Source organism: Cryptotermes secundus, unplaced genomic scaffold (genome assembly GCF_002891405.2).
Source record: "Cryptotermes secundus unplaced genomic scaffold, Csec_1.0 scaffold816, whole genome shotgun sequence".
NCBI lineage: Eukaryota > Metazoa > Arthropoda > Insecta > Blattodea > Kalotermitidae > Cryptotermes > Cryptotermes secundus.
The window spans coordinates 2,057,625-2,078,625 of record NW_019724601.1 but is presented as its reverse complement, the minus strand read 5'-3'; the positions used below and the strand labels follow the sequence as shown (position 1 = coordinate 2,078,625).

At 43.5% G+C, this 21,001-nt stretch overlaps 1 protein-coding gene across 2 annotated transcripts in view; it reads left to right on the top strand.

The window, feature by feature from the left end:
- Window positions 1–21,001, top strand: part of LOC111862506 (dipeptidase 1) — a 214,131-nt gene that overhangs the window by 180,672 nt on the left and 12,458 nt on the right. For both annotated transcript variants that reach the window (XM_023847979.2, XM_023847978.2), the window contains 4 exons: window positions 2,371–2,521; window positions 3,757–3,826; window positions 7,029–7,205; window positions 13,761–13,845. In XM_023847979.2, coding sequence (XP_023703747.1) covers window positions 2,371–2,521; window positions 3,757–3,826; window positions 7,029–7,205; window positions 13,761–13,845 — 483 coding nt within the window. The remainder of the gene's footprint in view (window positions 1–2,370; window positions 2,522–3,756; window positions 3,827–7,028; window positions 7,206–13,760; window positions 13,846–21,001) is intronic.

The window sequence follows — 21,001 nt, the reverse complement described above, 5'->3', positions numbered from 1 at the left end:
CTACCTGTACACAAACACAGGAAAACGCACGCACACAAACTAAACGTTCATGCCCTGAGTGGGATTCGAACCCACGATCCCGGTTTCCAAGCGAGCGAAGATAGTACATGCCTTAGACCGCTCGAGGGACAACTTTACCTTTTACATTTATTGGTTAAGAAGGAGTTCCAATATTTCTTAGCGTTCCCTTGTCGCGTCGAAGCAGGGACCGTTAAGCTCTGAGATAGATCTCTCATGTTCGTCCGTTAAAATCGTTCAACGCAACCCCATAATCCCTCTTAACCCACATGTAACATATGGTTACATGGCGCCCAATTATTCCCTTGCCACCTTGAACCATTCCACTACACAGGACTCCAGGCGCGCGACGAGGGGGAACATGAGAGGAGACAACACAGAGGTGAAGAGTTCGACGGGGGAGGAACTAAGGGCAGTTATAGAAGTGGTCGCCAGCGCGTGGCAATAAGAGCCGTGCGGAACGCTTATAGAAATAGTCGCCCAGAAGGGGCTACGCAGAGGAAGAACCAGTAAACGTGGCAACGGGTTTCTCACTGTAACTGCAGCACACTAGTTCCTCTCTTACCGTCTCTTCTCTCTCATCTTCGACTGCCGTCTCAAAAGGCTCCCTCAGTTCTAATTCAGCAACGTTCGAGAGAGAGTTACTTTATGACTGGCGTCAAGCCCCTTGAGACCCACGACCGGTATTTTCTTTTTTCAACCAAAAACTTGCGGTTATAGTGCTTACGTAACATCCTATCTCACTAGAGGATGGTTCTGTTGTTTACAGTTGCTGTTGGTCCTCGCCAGCGCATTCATTCTCGGATCTGAGTGCCGCGGGTCTTATGACCATATTTTACTGTCTCAGATTCGAGACTCCCCCAACCTGTAGGGCCAGGTTCCCTGTTTATACCCTCCAGGAACAGGATGTCCCAGTTACACCCCCAGGCACTGGGTTCCATTTTCGTCGCCACCTATGACTCGTGGGGCTACGGTGGAGGTATTCGACTTGCCTCCAGCCGGCCTTGGATCCTCATTATGTAGTCTCGGGGAGGATCCAGCAGAAAACGCCGTTTCCATCGTTATAGCGCAACAATACTTTGAATTTTGCTCACGTATTCGTTGCCGAGGGAACATGTTTATCGAGACGTTGCCTAGCAATTAACGTCTACTGTGGCTCAGCTATTCCGGCTTTCAGGCGTCATGTCACAATATTACCGAGCAAGGTGACTCAAACGGTAATGCTTCTGTCTAATATTCAGGAGGTACTCAGATCGAATCTCAGGCTGTTTATCGTCTAACCTGAGCGAGGTTCCTAATGGATTTTCTCAAGCACTCCAGGCAAACTTCAGGCCGGCACCTCAAATTAGGCCATGACATTTCCTTGTTATTCGCATCCGTCTTGCTGAGCTGTGTAGTCCCAATTTCTGACAGCGTCCTTAACTACGCTAAAAACGAATCGACAAATATGAAATCCTGGGTAGAAATATTAGGGATATAATTCGGAAAATATGGACTGATGCTATTAAAATTCTCAAGGAGAATGAGATAGGCAGAGCATGTAGCACTCATGGGGACGAAGAGCAAAGCGTATAGGATTTTGGTGGAAAGCCAGAAAGACAGATACAACTAGGACGACCTACACATAAGTGGGAAGATAATATTAAAGTGGATCTTAGAGAAATGTCGTGGGGTAGTATGGATTCGATTGATTTGTCTCAGGATAGGGACCATGAAAGGGTGGGGGTTCTTGTGAACAAGTAATGAAGCTTCGCGTCTCGTAAAGTGTTGCTAAGTTCTTCGGTAAATGAGCGAATGGCATCTTCTCAAGAAGGGTTCAGCTCTACATAGTTATTAGATAATATTAAAATGCACCTCAGAGCAGCCTTTCCCAGACTGTGGTATTGGTAACACTATAGTTACCAAAATGCTTACCACTCCTAACGTAAGTTCCAATTTTCTGTGTTCTGATTCCCCGATGAGGTCATTCGATTTTTTAGTTGGCCTGATCCTTCCAGCCCCACTATGGCCCTGGGGTCGACTCAACCTCTAACAGAAATGAGTACCAGGAATCTTCCTGGGGGTAAAGAGCGCCCGGCGCGTAAGGCTGACGACTTCGTCGCCATCTGTGAGCCGATTGCCTAGAAAATGTGTGAGCCTCGACGTCTCACAACCCTATGGACCTTCACGGCCCGTTACAGAGATACGTTTACTATTTTCCATTGAAAACCGATACGTGTCAGTGTTGTTACTTACTCAGTAAATTAGTAAGTGACTTAATTCATTTTACATATACTCGTAGTTACTAAGTCCATGAGTTATTATACTGCGTATTCACGCAGATTAAGTAACCTAATACATTTTCTGTTCCAGAGATAATCGAAGCACACGAACAAAACCGCATAGCCTCTCTGATCGGCGTGGAAGGAGGCCACAGTATCGGCAACAGCTTGGCTGTCCTCAGGATTCTGTACGACCTTGGTGTGCGTTACATGACGCTCACCCACACATGCAATACTCCTTGGTAAGTTACAACACATAACAGATAGAGAAACACGGTAATATCTTGTAGTGATTAACCGAGTCTGCCTCCATATGTCATCTCCACAGTTCATTCATACTGGCTCTACAGCCCTTTGTTGGGCAGTGGCCGCTTTTGCAGTTTCGTAGTCCCGCACAGTCGGTAGGACTCCTTGGACGGGGATCAGCCCGTCGCAAAGGCACTACGTACCTACAGAACAACAGAAACACTGAATAAAAGCAGACAGGTTTATTTACTAGTATGTCAGTTTACTGTCAGTTTATTTACTGGCATATCAGTTTACTGTCAGTTTATTTACTGGCATCAGTTTACTGTCAGTTTATTTACTGGCATATCAGTTTACTGTCAGTTTATTTACCGCTATATCAGTTTACTGTCAGTTTATTTACTGTATGTCAGTTTAATGTCAGTTTATTTACCGGGATATCAGTGTACTGTCAGTGTATTTACTGGTATATCAGTTTACTGTCAGTTTATTTACTGGCATATCAATTTACTGTCAGTTTATTTACCGATATATCAGTTTACTCTCAGTTTATTTACTGGTATGTCAGTTTACAGTTAGTTTATTTACCGGTATATCAGTTTACTGTCAGTTTATTTACTGGCATATCAGTTTACTGTCAGTTTATTTACCGGTATATCAGTTTACTCTCAGTTTATTTACTGGTATGTCAGTTTACAGTTAGTTTATTTACCGGTATATCAGTTTACTGTCAGTTTATTTACCGGGATATCAGTTTACTCTCAGTTTATTTACTGGTATGTCAGTTTACAGTTAGTTTATTTACCGCTATATCAGTTTACTGTCAGTTTATTTACTGGTATGTCAGTTTACTGTCAGTTTATTTACCGGTATATCAGTTTACTGTCAGTTCATTTACTGGTATGTAAGGTTACCAGGAACCGGGATAGCGTAGTCGGTATGGCGACTGGTTACGGGCTGGACGACCGGGAAGTCGCAGTTAGGGTCTAACTGTAGGCAAGATTTTTTCTCTCCACGTCGAAGGCTTTTTCCCCGGGGGTAAAACAGACTGAGCGTGACACTGACCACTCACCTCCAACTAGTGCCGAGGTCAAGAAAACGTCTTCATGGCGTAGTGTTTGATTAGTTACGTACAGGGACACATTTACCTTGTTACCTACTGTGACAGTTTACCGCCAGCCTGTAGATATTCAACCGGATTAATTGAACACACGTTTTCATTTTTCTTTAGGGCTGATTCTTCATCCGTGGAACACCGAGGGAAGTACCCAGAACACGGAGGACTGACGGAGTTTGGTAAGGTGAGTGCATTTTTACGTCAAAGTATATGATGAAAAATGTATTGATTATAAATCCAGCGAAGTCCCCCCCCCCTTCCGGCACCAAGCTTCACCGTAGTGATGAGTTTTAAGAGGAATTTCTGCTGAGCGGACCTTTGTATTTGAGAGCACATCACAAGGCATTTGGATTGGAGGTGTTCCAATCTGAAAGCTTTCTAACAGCAAGGCTGATCTCAGCGAATTGTAGTAAATGAAATATTCGTTCCTTCCTGCGGTGTACTTTACGTTGCCAGCCAACATGTCCTTTCCGCGTTTATTTTAGTAGGAAGGGCCACTGATTCTGTAATGTCTTAATTGCTCAAATTGTGTAAAGAATTGTGAATAAACATCATGGAGCTGAGCCCTTCTTTTTTTATTTTGAAAAAAAAATCATGCATATACAAAAGAGACCTAGGTTATGCCCATTAGGCCCTCTGTAGCACATTCTTATAAACATCTTATTCTATCATAGCGGTCACCCAGCGATATTTGAACATCTCTCTTCACTTAACTCTAAGAATATTCTCTTACTACTTTGTACATTAATTTATTTTTCTTTTTTAAATAAATTTAGGAATTATTTTATGAGGGAACAGACGCCTTGGACAGATCTTATTCCTCTAGCCTTAAGAGCTCTGTAACTGTCTTTGGGTATGCCCATCACTGCTGTCCTTTGTTCCTCGTACAGTTCACAGTCCCAGAAAATATGTTCTGTAGTGGCATCTGTAGGAGGGAATGTCATTTACGTACACAGTAGATGTGGGACGTCATTTGACGTGGTTGGCACTGGCACACGGTAAATTTCAAACCGGTCATGTTGGTAGATTGCCAGTGAATATTACACACGTATAAATATACTTAATTAGCGAAGCATCACACAATGACGAATGTGGGGGAGTGGAGGTACATCTTCAAAGTTCTTACCTTCGTCACTGAAATAATGCACCCCATAGGGTTAAAGGTACAGTTGTCCCTGTGCTTAAATAATTAAGCACTACGCTATGAAGGCGTATGGGGGAGTCGCGTTTTCTTGACTTCGGCACTAATTGGAGGTGAGTGGTCAGTTTCACGCCCAGTTTTACCCCCGGACATACAGCCCTAGGGTACCCATTCGAGGCTGAATTTGCCCCAGAACCGGTGTGGACGACACGGAGCAAAGAATATACTTGATCCTACCGGGACTCGAACACTGACCACACAGTCGTCCAGCCCGTAGCCAGTCGCTATACCCGGCCCTCCAGTACCGATTTAATAGGAAGCTGAGTGGGCCCCAAAGCCGGTCTCACCACTACGTAGAATATAAAACTCTTTTGCCTCTGGCGGGAATCGAATACCGATTCGTCTGTCGTGAAACAGACATAATATTAACTTCGATTAAAGGGCCGCGTCATAGCTCAAGCGGTTAGTCGTTGGCTTCCCATCGCGGCGGCCCGGGTTCGATCCCGGGTCTGGTCAAGTGGGATTTGTGGTGGACAAAGTGGCGCTGGGACAGGTTTTCTCCGAGTACTTCGGTTTCCCCTGCCAATCTTCATTCCACAAATTGCTCCACAATCACCCTCACCTATCATCTGGGGCTGGTGCAATTGGCCAGAAGTGGCCGCAGTACAAGGGACTTAGTCCCACACCACTAGCAATAAAAAAACGTCAATTAATTTCGTTTCATAATGATTTACATTGTCAGGACCAATGTCTATAGAAATACGTTATGTATATTCAGAGATTAATATTCGACTTTCCCTTTATGTGTCCGTTTTACATACTTCGTGCAAAACGACGTACGCAAATCGAATTGTTTATATTTCAATGAAGTACTTTATTTTGCGTGTTCTGTTTGGACCGCACTGTAATCCGCGTAACTAAGATTTAGTGCACATCGTCAGAATGTAAATTGCTGGCAATAAATATATGGATCTAATGTATACCGTATATACATACCCGTAATGGTGGGCGTAGGGTAAAATGAACTTTAATTGTGGAGCAATTTGAATGTAAAATACAGCGGCGTTCCTATATGTTAAACTGTAAAGTGAGTTGAAAGAGAGCGGATGCAGTTTCAGTTGTTTCTCCAGTACTCACGGAGAGACCTCCATTTTCGTCCGTGACCCACGACTGAAATGAACGACGCAATTTGCCACGTGCTTCGAGACAACTGTACCCAATTTACCTCTAAAATTCTTCGATTAACTTAATTCTATTTTAAGACTGTTTCGTTTGTACTATTAGGGGGACACGCGGTAATGTAGTTTGTTGAGGCACTATGCTACAAGAAGGAAGGTCGCGGGTTCGATTTCCGATGAGGTCACTGGATTTTTCAGTTGACTTAATACTTCCAGTCGCACTGTGGCCCTGGGGTCGACTGTTCGCTCGCAGTTCAAGTCCATGCTTGTGTGTTTCTTCGATCACAAGGGGATAGTTCACTATAAATTCATTGAAAAAGGACAAACCGTGAATCAACAGTGTTATTTGGAAGTGCTGACAAGGTCACGGGAATCTGTTCGGAGAAAAAGACCCGAACTCAGGCCTGACAAGTGGATTCTACACCACGACAACGCGCCTGCGCGTGATGCGTTAAGAGTTCGCGCCTTCCTGGCTAAGAAATCCATTACAAAAATTGACCATCCTCCATATTCGCCTGACTTAGCCCCCTGTGATTTTTAACTCTTTCCAAAATTAAAAAAAATGCCCTGAAGGGACAAAGATTTACTGACATTCCTGACATCCAACGCAATGTGACAACGTTACTGCGACGTATTCCGTTAAATGATTTTCAAGACTGTTTCCGGCAGTGGCACCATCGTCTCACGAAGTGCATAGCTTCACAGGGGGAGTATTTCGAAGGCGACAGCAGCCGCTTGTGCACAGGTAAGCAAATGTTGCTTTCACAGGGCCATTCCGGGAATTAAATTGTCGCACCTTGTGCTTACCAAGTTTCATAAAGATTGGTTCAGGCAATCAGAAGCTAACGGGACGAGGTTCACAGACAGACAGACGTACAAAGACACACAGAGAGCGTGGAGATCGCGTACGAATAAACAGACAATGGTTAGGTGGCCGCATAAATCACGGAGTTGAAGACTAAACAAAATATAAACAGGAGCACACCCCATTTTTATCAGTCCTGTACTTGTAACTTCAGAATGTGATTTGTCTCATTGTTTCCTACACGTGCTTGTTTGTCTTTCAGGCCGTGGTCCGCGAGATGAACCGGCTAGGCATGATGGTGGACCTGTCACACGCCTCAGTCCACACCATGAAGGACGCTCTGGCCGCTAGCAAGGCCCCCGTTATGTTCTCACACTCCTCGGCCTTCGCTCTGTGCAACTCCTCCCGAAACGTCCCCGATGACGTCCTCAAATCATTAGTAAGTTTCATCGTGATAAACATTTGTACATCTCCTGGGTTTCAGATTGTCACAGCAACAGCGAATATGAGGGGCATTATCCTCTGGGATGTGACGACATGTAGATCTTATGTGAACCGACGTTTCGGAGGAACATCGGTTCACATAAGATCTATATGGCACCACATCCCAGAAGACGGCATTCTTCATAGTCACCGGCGTGAAAACCTCAAATCTTACAAGATAGTTTATGACTGATTATTTGTATCATTCGTGGGAGTTAAACTTCGGCCTCGACGTATCATTCGATAATATGTAGGGATGGAAAGGAATGCGAGAGAAAGCAGAGAGAGTTAACAGTGCGGTGAGACTAGTCGTTAAATTCGTAATGGGTGTTACACGAACATACCGCATAACAAATTTTCGCCCTTGGCCAAATGGTATAGGCTAAATATACGAAGATTATCTTTAACGTTTCGAACATTTGTCTCTCCCGTTCTCTCTCTGTCTCTCTCGTAAATTCGAAACGAATTTTACCATCTTATGAAATAGAAGTAATGTAATTAAGTGCACGGTCAATTAGTGCGAGGGTCCTCACTGAATGATATAAAGAGGGTCGGGGGGTCGGGGGGAGTATACGGTAATGGGAACAGTAAATACGAGAAGGCCAGTTGGATGCGGTCTGACATATTGACCAGCCCCCTCCTATCCCCAAACACGCTCCAATCTGAATATTTAATGAAACTTTAAAACACCCCCGGGTGCAGGAAATTAACTTCCGACAATTAATTTCTTGCTTTAGAAAATAACTAGTAATTTGGAATCTATGCATCACCATATTCATATGAATATTTTTTATATATAAACGGCGGGGGCACATATATTTTATGGTATTTGTCTAAAACACATTCTAGACTATTACATGCAATGAGTGGGTGGCCTTATAGAAGAAAGTCCTGTGTGTTCATTAAAGATGTCAATTCTGACACGAATCGTATGTAGAAAATAGAACAGAACTTTCTAATTCAGGATTACTTTTTTTTAATTTGTCCATCGTGCGGTATTCTAAAGAACAGGACGTCTCGGAAACTGGATCTGTTTCCGTCCTCAGGTGAAGGGGTGGAGGACACTACTCTGTTGGTTCCATTAGAAAGAGCTAACCTCAATCACTGAACAACTTACGTCACATTATTTTTTTATTGCTAGTGGGGTGGGACTAAGTCCCTTGTTCTGCGGCCACTTCTGGCCTATTGTACCAGGCCCAGATGATAGGTGAGGGTGATTGTGGAGCAATTAGTGGAATGAAGATTGGCAGGGGAAACAAAAGTACTCGGAGAAAACCTGCGCCAGCGCCACTTTGTCCACCAGAAATCCCACTTGACCAGACCCGGGATCGAACCCGGGCCGCCGCGGTGGAAAGCCAGCGACTAACCCCTTGAGCTATGTCGCGGCCTCTACGTCCCATTAACTACAGCTATATGTACACCTTAGGTCAGGATATATCAACGGACGATACACATCACTTTCTAATGAATACCGTTGCTATGGAAGATTCGAATTCCGGGCAAGAAAGCGGTTTTTCTCTCCTCTACAGCTTCCAGACCGACTCTGGGAGCGCTACTGCAGGGGTTAAAGCAGCCGGGGCTCGAGATCCAACCACTGATCTCTATCCTGTGCCAAGGCCAGAAAGTCGTGGACCTGCATTTGCATTTTCCACACGCCTTCATCAGATGATATTTAATTAACAACTTTACGTCTAACAACGATATTATTAATATTATTATACAAAAGGCAGAGCTATCCTCGTAACAAGCTATCGAGGCTCCCACATTTTCCTAGACAATCGGCATACAGATGGCGGTGAGTTTGTCAGCCTTACGCGCCCGGCCGCCCTTTGCCCTCAGGAAGATTCCTGGTACTCATTTCTGTTAGAGGCTGAGTCGACCCCAGAGCCATAGTGCGGCTGGAAGGATTAGGTCCATTGAAAAATCCATGACCTCATCGGGAATCGAAACCACGACCTTCCGTCTTGTAGCATAATGCCTCAACAAACTACGGTACCACGAGCCCCATTATTATTATTATTATTATTATTATTATTATTATTATTATTATATGAAAACAGAAAGCGCGCATGAGATGTGATGTGCTGGATTTAGCAAAGGGAGCCGTAACAAATATTTGGCTTCAAAAACAAAATGGAAACATAAGTTTGAAATTCATTGCACCGCACCGTACGAGATTGGAAACAGGACTGCCACGAACTCAAGACTTTGGCGCTACTGCCTGAGCTACCCTGCTCAGTAATAGTCTATATATATATATGCATCCATTTATTTATTTGCTTACTTAACGATGCCATCAGCAGTTCAGGTTAAACAGCGTGAATAATAGACTCAATCCTAATTTTGAAGTACATTTTCCTGGCGGGACTGCTGTAAGGACGAAGGACTCAATCAGGACAGCAGACTTCCAGGCCAGGAATTTCAACCCAGGACCTCTCGAACAAAATAGCAAGAAGAGTAACGCCTCGTATGTGATTTTCCAAGGTGTCAATGAAGAATCGTCCGATACGCCAAAACACGAATAAAACACAAGGGAATTCCCCGCACACAAAAAAAGAAAACCAATCCAGTGGCTTTGGGAAGAGTCGCCCACCTGCCAACTGTCTGTTGCAGTAACACATTGCTCCCAGGCGTGTGGGCAGCAGCAGCAGCTCAGAGGGGCAGTGTCGGGCTCTCCAACAGAACAACAAGACCAAAACACTGTAAACACCAGAAGACAATATCCTGAGCCAGTAACAACTATATGGTTGAAACTAATAACTTCCCGGTAGTTTTAGTTAAAACCCTCCAATGTAAAATTACAAAAAAAAGACGGTGTACCCAGCTGATTCTATGTGACGGACGGGCAGATGTGACCTCCAGAGATCGTCTAAGTATTGTGGCATATTTTCTCAAAGCAAGACCTGTAGGAACAGAAACAGCCGTTGCTAGGTAACGGCTTGTAACACGCAACGATTTATTAGCTGTTGGAAGCGGCGTTTTCTGTACGGTCCGTGCCGAGGCGTTGGTCAAGCTTATGACCGTTTACATTAAGCATGCTGCCTGTCACGGTAGCCGCGCGGTCTAAGGCATGAACCGTCTTCTCCTGCTCGAACACTGGGATCGTGGGTTCAAATCCCACTCGAGGCATGGATGTCAGTCTGCATTTATTCTGTTTGTGTTGTTCTGTGTGTAGGTAGTGGTCTTGCGACGGGCTGGTCCCCCGTGTAAGGTGTCTTACCGATTGTGTATAGATTAAGAAACTGAAAAATCGGACAAGGTCCGCAAGGGCAGCAGAGCCCTAGATAGATAAATGCAGTACAATGAATGCAGTCATCGGAAGCTGACAGTGGTGTGTGCATTCCTGTACTAGTGACGCGCTGTCAAATTACATTCATGGACTGCAATAGAAACTTGCAGCATTCCATGAACATGAGCTGAGAAGCATACAAAGGGAACTGTTGGCCAATGCGCGCTGACGTTACACTGCGGTGTGATATGAATTAACACTTGATAAGTTTCATGGGGGGGAAAAAAAAAGTCCACAGACCAGCATTTGGATGTGACGGTATTTCCACTGTGTAAAATAATCTTCATTGCGAAATATCAAACCGCTTAACACGAGTATTCATGCCGATTCATACGTATGAAAAGGGCAACGCTTTGTATTTATTATCTCTAGTTTATATACAGGTTGTCCCAAGATGAAAGGTCAGTATTCTGGGAGGTCATAGTATCGGTCATTCTAAGCAGAAAACAGTGTATGTGTACATGTGTCTTATTCCGAACGGTTTCCGAAACAGAGCTATTTCACGGTACAGTACACTGTACCCTGTACAGACGAGCAACACGCCATGTCCTCACACGAGTTGCAAAGTGAATTGATGGTGACCGTAGAATTTTCGAAAATGTAGTAAACTAGGTAAACTGTACCAACTTTGTCACTTGAACAATAAATACCGGTATTAGAAACAGTACGTAATATATCTTTCTTATCAACAAATTTTGGAACTGTACAGTTAAATAACTGTATCTCGGAAACCGTTCGGAATAGGACACATGTACATATACTTTTTTTTTTTTTTGCTTAGAAGGACCGATACTGTGACCTCCCAGAATATTGGCCTTTCCTCCTGAGACACCCTGTATAGACACTGTCGATAACGTGAACAACAGAACATTGAATTATACTATATTCGTTAATAGTGACCTTGAAAAGGTGTAGTAGGAAGCCGTAACAGCCTAAGAAAAGGCAATATCCATGAATTTCCTAAGAAGGACTAGACAGAACTTTGAGAATCACAAATAGCCTCACTGGAGCAGTTGGTAGAATGAGAATTATTATGAGAAATCGCTGCATTGTGAGAAAACCCGCCCCATAGCCACTTAATCCATCACAGAATCCCAAATGACCTGACCTGGGGCAGAATCCGAGATACCGTGGTAGGAAGCCGGCGACCAACCGCCTAAAGTGCGGCATGACCCTGACAGCGTTATTAAAATAACTTCAAACAGAAAAGACGCAGCAAACGTATGTTACATTGAAATTGAAATTGAAAGAATTTATGCTGAATGAAATATAATATGCTAAATACACGCACTTTAAGAGAGCCTAAAACGTTTAAGCTTGTATTATTGAATCACACTGCGGTTCTCTCCAGTCGTGAATTGTTTCTGTGATTCATGTTTGCTATATGATGCCCAGATTAGGCAGTGTATGTGTGCGTTAAGTATGAAAGGTGAAGTAGGGCTAGAAAAGACAGATTTTGGAAGCAGAACAGGAGAGGAGACAAAATTACGGCTAATCAAGGGAAAAAGGACTCTACAGGGAGAAGAGATAAGAACATTAAACGTATAAGGGTATATAGGGGGCAAGGAAATGCCGTGGAAATCGTGGTAGAAAGAGATGATACCGTAATTACAGTTACAGCCCGTCTTTTTAGACCTGGCCACTCTCAACAGTATGCGCAGTGGATTTGGTCGAGTCCACTAACTGAAATAGGGACTGAAGGGCCTATATGGGTTATAACAGGACCTTACATACATTTCGTCACTCTCCCAGTGCAGCTACAACCACTGGCCCGATATGTTTGCAATATTTTTTTCTCACTTCACATGCGCAATCCAGAGGCCTGGTCAAAAAACACGTCCTGTAGAACGGAGATCATATCTTGATTACAGCTACCGCTAATCACCCTTTCTGAACAAGATAAAAGTCTCATAAATGAGAAAGTGGTTTAATGCAACGTCATCCCACATGTGTCTTTATGATAATAGTAAGTTTAACGACAATTAGATAAAATATTTCAAAGTTTATGTTACAGAGAGAATAGATTATGGCCAACAAGCTTCCGAAACGGCGTTTAAAAGATTCTGAACAGAAGTACATAAGGAGTAACACAATATTTTCGCGTGTTAGTGACTAGACGCGGGATTTAGATTGATAATTGCATTTGTTACTTATTATTATTATTATTATTATTATTATTATTATTATTTAACTGCAAATGGATTATTACCCGGTGGCAGTGGTATTATAATAAGACACAATACACAAATAACACACCAGACTCAAACAAAATGCAGCACACAAAACTACACAGACAACAAAGGACACACTACACACAATGAATACAATGCAAATACACTTACAACTACAACAGATACAATTAGAACTACAATTATTTAAATAAATGTTAATAAAAATAAGCACATGATACACTAAACAGTAACAGTAATGAGATACGTAATGCCATGAACTGATGCATTCACATTTCACCATGAACTTCCCTTCATTCCACTTCCCTACACTTACGTACCCTTCACATCCTCACCACAGTTTACTTCACTTCACTTCACTGCATTTTTGGATGATTTCCCCCACACCTTCACTTCGCCTTATTTATCACTTTCCTAACCCTTTTCCTAAAATTACTTGGTTTACAGGAGAGAGTCCTGCATCTGCAGGTGGTTGGGTCCAGGGCTGGATGGTCCTATTTACAAAGGAATATTTTCCGATATCTGTCTTTTGTTCCTATAACAATTTAACCGATCTACACAAATCACTTCAGTACATGCTAAGTCCCAGTCTATTGTCTTCACTGGTCGTTGCTGGGCAACAGGCTTCATTATGCGTCGCTTACGGCTGCTAACCATAAAGGTTCTTCACGGCCAACCACTCACAACTTATTGATTACCTCACAACGTGCAGCCTTCGTGTAATAAAGTTGCTGTCATCCACAAGGTATCTTGAAGCATAGCACTATTTGAATACGTGAACCCGTTAAACCACAATGGGCAATATACGTACCACCTGCTTTAAAATAACCAAAACTCTCCATCCTGGCCACACAGTGTATCTGTGTGTTCCGTATGGTTCTCACAATAAACAGCGACTGTTTCCCTAAAGAGCATTAACCGGTTGGGCTTTGTAGCGGAGACGGAGTGTGTTTCCTGTGAGGTACAGACTGAATTTTTAAATATGTAGATGGAGTTCATGCCTCAAAGAATTGATCTCTTTACTTTTTTTCAGGCATGGAATGGAGGTCTAGTCATGGTCACATTCTATAATTATTTTGTGAAATGTGGACCCAAAGCTACTGTAGCGGATGTAGCAGGTAATGTACATTTATTATTATTATTATCATCATCATCATCATCATCCTAGCATTGTTTTGTCTTCCCAGGGTTTCCAAAATTACGGACCCAAAGGAAATGTTGGAATTTTAACGCAGTCTTTTATAAAAACATTTTCAGTGCGTGCATCATTCACTCCGACACAAACTTGCAGACGATTCTGTCAGTCAGTGACAACGATGTGAATCTTTTGTGATTTAATCTCATTGCATGCAGTGACATTCGCTCTTGAAGTTGTTCAACATTGCCTTAACTTCGTATCTTAAACGTTGGTTTTTAGATAGATGAAAGTCGAGAGATGCGAAGTCAGGAGATCCTGGTGGCCACGCACTCGTCTCCCCCCTCCAACCCAATGTCGAGGCAATTTTCACCCTGCCATTTTTTAACTGCACGATTTTCTAACTATGATTCCAGAATTATGGGACAATTTTTACATTAGGAACTTTGTCAAGAACATAATAAACTGCTATTGTTATTTACAGGATAAAATTATTTTCCAATTTGGTGCTCCCCAAAGATACAACATTATTCACGATATGCATTTACTGCCGATACAAATCGTGTAGTTGGACGGATATTTATGTTTCATATTACTGAACGTATAGAAATTGGGATAGCTCAGTCAGTGCAGTGATAGGCTACAGGCTGGACGGCCAGGATTCGATTTCCGGCAGATCAAGATTTTTCTCTTCTCCACAGCGTCCAGGCCGTCTCTGGGATCCACCCAGCCTCCTGTCCAATGCATGCAAGGGGCGATTTCACCGGGGGTAAAGCGGCCGGGGCATTGACCACTCACCTCCATCTAGTACCTATGTCAAGAATGGTGGAACTATATCTCCACACACCCATCTGAAGTGCTATACTTGGATGCTGCTGATGTAGGAGAAAGCTCTCTTATCTGTCAGAACTCAAACTGCGATTCCCCGATCTCCCAGCTCCTAGTGTGGTCACTATACCGGCTTATTAAAGCCGTTAAAATGAATTTTTCTCCCTTAGATTTTTTTATTGTTAGTGGGGTGGGACTTCCCTTGTACTGCGGCCACTTCTGGCCTATTGTACCAGCCCCAGATGATAGGTGAGGGTGATTATGGAGCAATTGGTGGAATGAAGATTGGCAGGGGAAACCGAAGTACTCGGAGAAAACCTGCCCCAGCGCCACTTTGTCCACCACAAATATCACTTGACCAGAACCGGGATCGAACCAGGGCCGCCGCGGTTGGAAACCAGCGACTAACCGCTTGAGCTATGGCGCGACCCTTCTCAGATAGTCTAAGGATTAGTGGAGCATAATAGACAGAGCGCGCTGTTTTCGGATACCCTCTGTGGCATATAGACCGCTGCTGTCTACGGTTTTGCTTTCTAATAGAGGCTTAAATTGCAGGACATTCATAATTGACCTGTCTCCAACCTGTCACTGACTTGAAAGCTACCAGTGTCACTTTAATGTACGCCAATAACCCCACAACGTCAACCTTTATTATTCACTATTAGCGGTTTTGGGTTAGACATCTTGAATAACAGCGGCTGTGCAGTTGCGTGTGATCAGAGTGTCCACAAATCAACCCATTCACAGGTTCGATATAACAGAACATAGTACGCCTAACTGTCTTAATGGCAACAGGTTATCTAATCAGGCTAAGGTAAAGTTGTCCTTGTGCTTAACTAATTAAGCAATGCGCCATGAGGGCGTGGGGGGGGGAGTGGATGTATAGGTCAAAGTTTTCTTCATCTCGGAAATAGTTGGAGGTGAGTGGTCAGCTTCACGTCCGAGCTGCTTTACCCTCAGTATCCACTGGATAGTAAGTTGGTTGGGCCCCAGATCCGGTCTCGACGACGTGAATAAGAGAAGATTATTGACCCTACTGGGCCTCGAACCCCGGTTGGTAGCCAGTCTCTTTACAAACTACGCTATCTCAGCTGCTTCATATAATCTGGGAGAATAGTTTAACTAAGTTTTCATTAAAAACTTTAGGAACTGATTTATTGTCACGTAATAGAGCGCGTTGACTGTAATATCATATTTAGCCCCTTACGTACTTACTTCTCGCTTCTCATCTGTTTATAAGCTTTTCCCTTCTTTACAGCACATTTCCATTCTTCTCTATTATTTTCCTGCTTGCTCTATCTTTACGCTTTCAGTTCTCGTAAATCATTCTCTGCATCTTCCATCCGTGTCAAGGTCTACCTTATTACTTTTGTTCTGCCTTCCGGCTTACTTCCAAAAATCATCTAAACTGCCCTTTTCTGATCCACTCTGATCACATACCCAAACTACCCTAACCGTACCGAGCCGGTTTGTATACTGGTAACGCTCCAAATATGTATTCAGGAAGTAGTCAGTTCGAATCTTGGCCGGGAACAAGTTTTTCGTGGTTTTTCTTTCTCCCAACGGCAATATATAGTAAGTCCACAACAGTTTCCTTCCACATCCCGTCCAATTCATCTTCCATTCGACGCTACATACTCTAGATATTGAAGGAGCCCTAAAAGGGCCCACAAAAAACTCCCATTTTCTCCTTTTGGTATCCGCTGCTAGATACATAAAGGTAAAGCTATCCGTGTGAGAAGCCGAAGGTCCCACATTTTCTAGACATTCGGCTCACAAATGGCGGTGAGGTCAGCCTTACGCTCCGGCCGCCCCTTACCCCTAGGAAGATTCCTTGTACTCATTTTTGTTAGAGGCTGAGTCGACCCCAGGGCCATAGTGGGGCTGGATGGATTAGGTAAATTGAAAAATCCAGTGACCTCATCGGAAATCGAATCCGCGACCTTCCGGCTTGTAGCATAGTGCCTCAGCCAACTACACTACCGCGTGCCCCCCCCCACCGCTGCTAGATAAGGAATTTATTATGATTCCCTCTGTGCTTTGTTTGTTCTGGCACTCGAAAGCCCTTACTTGGTTACCGGTCCATACGCTTTGCTCCTTCCTAATTAAAATATGAACATATAGACCGCAGAGGTCGAAACTTACTTCTCAAAACACATAAATTATAATTACTTTCATTTCCAGCGGGCTCACTCCGCGTTGGGAGCTCCACGCCTGCGCAAAGCTCGGCCGCTATAACGTAAATTCGCCACTCAATCTAGCCCCCTGTCCTCGTGGCATACACTCGTATTGTGAAGTGAGGTTTATGAATGTCACAAACAAACAAAAAACAACGAAGAGGGGGAGTTAAAAATATTATGAACCTGGACGACTAATTAATCCATTACACGGTCCTATTAAATTATATCTGCCCATGTACATTAGTATGTACAGTTCTGGTAATAAAAATAGTTCTGCTTTTGCATATGCAAGATAACAGACGTGATATTGGTAGATACTTGAATACTAGTTATCCCTTTGAAGTACCGCTGCTGGCTGTATTACGGGCTGCCTCCCTCACCCTGCCCATATAATCTTGGCATCCACCCCTTTTGCAGCCCCGATCAGATTGCGACATGAAACAAAACATGTTTTCCCACTCTCATGCCTCCTCTGTGCTGTTGAAACATGAAAGAGAAAGTAGAAAAAGTAGAGAAAGTAGAGGGAGGAGTAGTCGGAGAGACTACGTTTTAGAAGCGGACTGAAAACCATTCTCCTAAGAGAGAGGGTAAAGCTTTAGGAAGTGAATAAGGTAAAGGGTTAGGAAGTGGAGTAGAGGGAGGAGTAGTCAGAGAGACTGCGTATTAGAAGCGGACAGAAAACCATTCTGCTAAGAGAGAGGGTAAAGCGTTAGGAAGTGAATAAGGTAAAGGGTTCGGAAGTGGAGTAGAGGGAGGAGTAGTCAGAGAGACTACGTTTTAGAAGCGGACAGCAAACCATTCTGCTAAGAGAGAGGGTAAAACGTTAGGAAGTGAATAAGGTAAAGGGTTAGGAAGTGGACTTTGTTTTGAACAGACAAAGTTGAGGAGAGATTTAACTGCTTATGATAGGAGTTTTGATAATTAAAGTCAGAAATCTCCCCTTGAATTGAACCGTAAAGTCCGTCTGGATACTATTTAAAAATTCATTTCCTATCTCACAGAAAACACGCTGTATCTCCATTACTAAGACACATCGGTTAATGTTGTGTAAATGAAATCGCTATTTATTGTGAGAATCGTATGAAACACATAAATACATCCTGTGGCAAAAATGACGAGTGTTTTAACATTAATATGGGCGGTATATGCTGCAGAGAAATCATAGATATTAGGAGTAACAAAACTAACTCCGTGGCCTGTAGTCCGCAAGCTGACTATACCGACCGAGCGACTGCCGCTTGTCAGCGAAGTTAGTGCCAATTTTATCGGATAGAGGGTGTCGCGTGGTCAGCGCAAGGAATCCCCACGGCCGTTAATCTCGGTTTTCCAGACCGTAGTCGCTATTTCCTTGAAATATCTCCTAATTATCCTCACGAGGCTGAGTGGACCCCGTTCCAAACTCACTACTTCTCAGAAAATCAGGTAGCGCCGGGAATCAAACCCGGAGCCTCTGGATCTGTAGCCAGGAACTCTGACTACTAGACCACAGAGGCTGTCGGTGTTGGGGGTAGTAAAAGGTAAAGTTCTTTAGAATACCGGACGATGGAAAAAGTCCAAAAACCCAGTAATACCCATCTCGTTTATATGTAACTTGTGTGAAAGTAGTCCTGTTATAGATTGTTATTATAACTTGCCAAATTAGTGTTTTCATTTAGTTACGATGTTTGTGGCTGTTTTATGTAACCGTTTCTAATCCTCAAAACTCCAATCCTTTTAGCACGGTTAAATATACTCCTCATGCTCGCTGTAATATCAAATGATGTGACCAGTGGGCACGAAGTTCCTCAATTTTCCCTTAGTTTCCATCCCTCACATCTGCCACCCTTCAAGTAGCGAGACGGGGGTGAGCGAGTCGAATGCGGAATCAGTTAATTAAACCGTTCAGGAAGCTGGCTACCCCACAGATCTACGTCGGCAAAAATATCGGGGAAGATCAGGCGAAACTCAGAATCAGGGTATCCAACTTAGAAAGTTACAAGAACAAATTATCGAAAATTCAGATTACGTTTATCGACTTTACTACTTTATGAAAAGAACAGCATTACTCAGATTGAATAACCTACTGCCTGCTTATTTCGACTATATTCGGACAAAGATACAAAGCCAACTTACAGACCTCGTGCCATTTCTCATGTACTTGGGGGGGGGGGCTCTCAGTTCCACTTAACAACATACACATTACGTATTTCCGGTTATTCATTTTGCATCTCCCATTTTATGTCGCCTGATTTCATTACTTCTTCGTCACGGTAGCCCCACCGTCTAAGGCAGGGATGTTTAGTGTGTGTTTGCGTTTATTCTGTGTTTGTGTTGTCCTCTGTTTAGGTAGCGCCTTGCGACGAGCTGATCACTCGCCCAAGGAGTCCTACAGTCTGTNACAATTTTATCTTTATTTTCCTTACTTTGACAAATGAGAGGAGGCTTATGACATCACTTTGCTGTCTGTGCCTGTATGCCCCCTCCCTAATAAGTCGGGATAGTGGAGCCAGAAAAGTAAGCCGTTGCCAGACATCAGTTCGGTAAACACTTTCCCTCGGGAACGAATACAGACGCAGCAATAGAAGAACTGTTGGACGTGGTGTTTTCTGTGAGGTCCGTATCGTATCAGATACTCAGTATGTAGTAAAAATTTGAAATTAGGTGAATAATAACCGGTGTGGACTCGGGGTCGAATACCTCCACCGTGACCCTGCGAGTCGTAGGAGGCGACGAAAAGGGAAGTCTCAAATCTGAGACAATAAAATATGATCGCGAGTCCCAAGAGACTCAGAACCGAGAAGCACTGCGCTGGCAAGGACCAGCAGCATATACAAAAGACAGACCCGACCTCTCGTCAAAGAGGGCGCCCCACAAAAACAAGACCGTAATTGTCAAACAGTAATAAATATCTGGTCATGAAAGACTTACTCATTGAGTGACCGTCAGTCGCAATGTAACTTTGACTTTGGCGAATAGTTGTTCCCTCTCAGTGAAGAGGAAATCCCATTTCAAAACACATAAAAGGCCATAAACCAGGAATTACTGTGCTGGCGATAGCCAGCAGTAATTTACCTGACCGACAGATTAGTTCTCATGTAAGATTTGAGGCTTTCGCGGCGGTGACTAATACACGGTGCCAAATCCCAGAAGACTGCTTTCTTCATAGTTCTTCTCATAATTTCTTTTCTCTTCAGAGATCAGTATCAGTGGAAATGATGCTTGAATTGTACCGCCGCGTAGTTAGGTAGAAGTCCACTGACGTTTCGAAGGAATTTACCGGCTCCATCTTCAATCGAAGAACAAAATGTCTGTAGACCTCTACCGAACTACAAAGCGTTACAAACCAGAAGACATGTCTCAATAAACCCCGCTGGGGAGGAACCTCTAATCCAGCATGGTAACTACATGTTAGTTGGGACTGTACCGTCATTATGTATTCCATAACTTCAGCATCTGCTAAATTTGCTTCTTTTTTTTTGTCCTGGAAAAGATCATGGCTGCGGCCCCATAACCGTTGCATGCTTTACGCAGGACCGAGCGCAATTTTAGTATAAATCGCACAATTTGCATTTTGTTTGGGTTGAGATATAAACAAAAAAATTCCTTCTTTTGCTTCCGCCTGTTATTCGAATGTTTATTTGCTTCATTCCTTTTGGAAATATCGAAAGTTATAGTGCGGCTGTGGAAGCAGACTGGGCCTTATGTAGTAACGATGCTGTTTCAACTGTGAAGGTTACATGTCGCATACAGATATTGCCTATTCCGACATTCCTTGGTCAGTAAATGTTCTAACGACGCTGTTTCAACTAGTACGGTTACAGAATCACGACCAGAACTAACCAAGAACTGAGGCCGCGCCATAACTCAAGCGGTTAGTCGCTGGCTTCCCACCACGGCGACCCGGGTTCGATCCCGGGTCTGGTCAAGTGGGATTTGTGGTGGACAAAGTGGCGCTGGGGCAGGTTTTCTCCGAGTACTTCGGTTTCCCCTGCCAATCTTCATTCCACCAATTTGTCATTCCCTTTTCTTCTTTTTATGTAATCTTTTATCTTTTCTTCTCGCTTCACGGTATTCTTCCACGGCCCCTCTATTATGGTTCCTTTGCTGCATTCTCTTATATGCCTGGTTTTTTGATTTGTCACTTGCTCACAC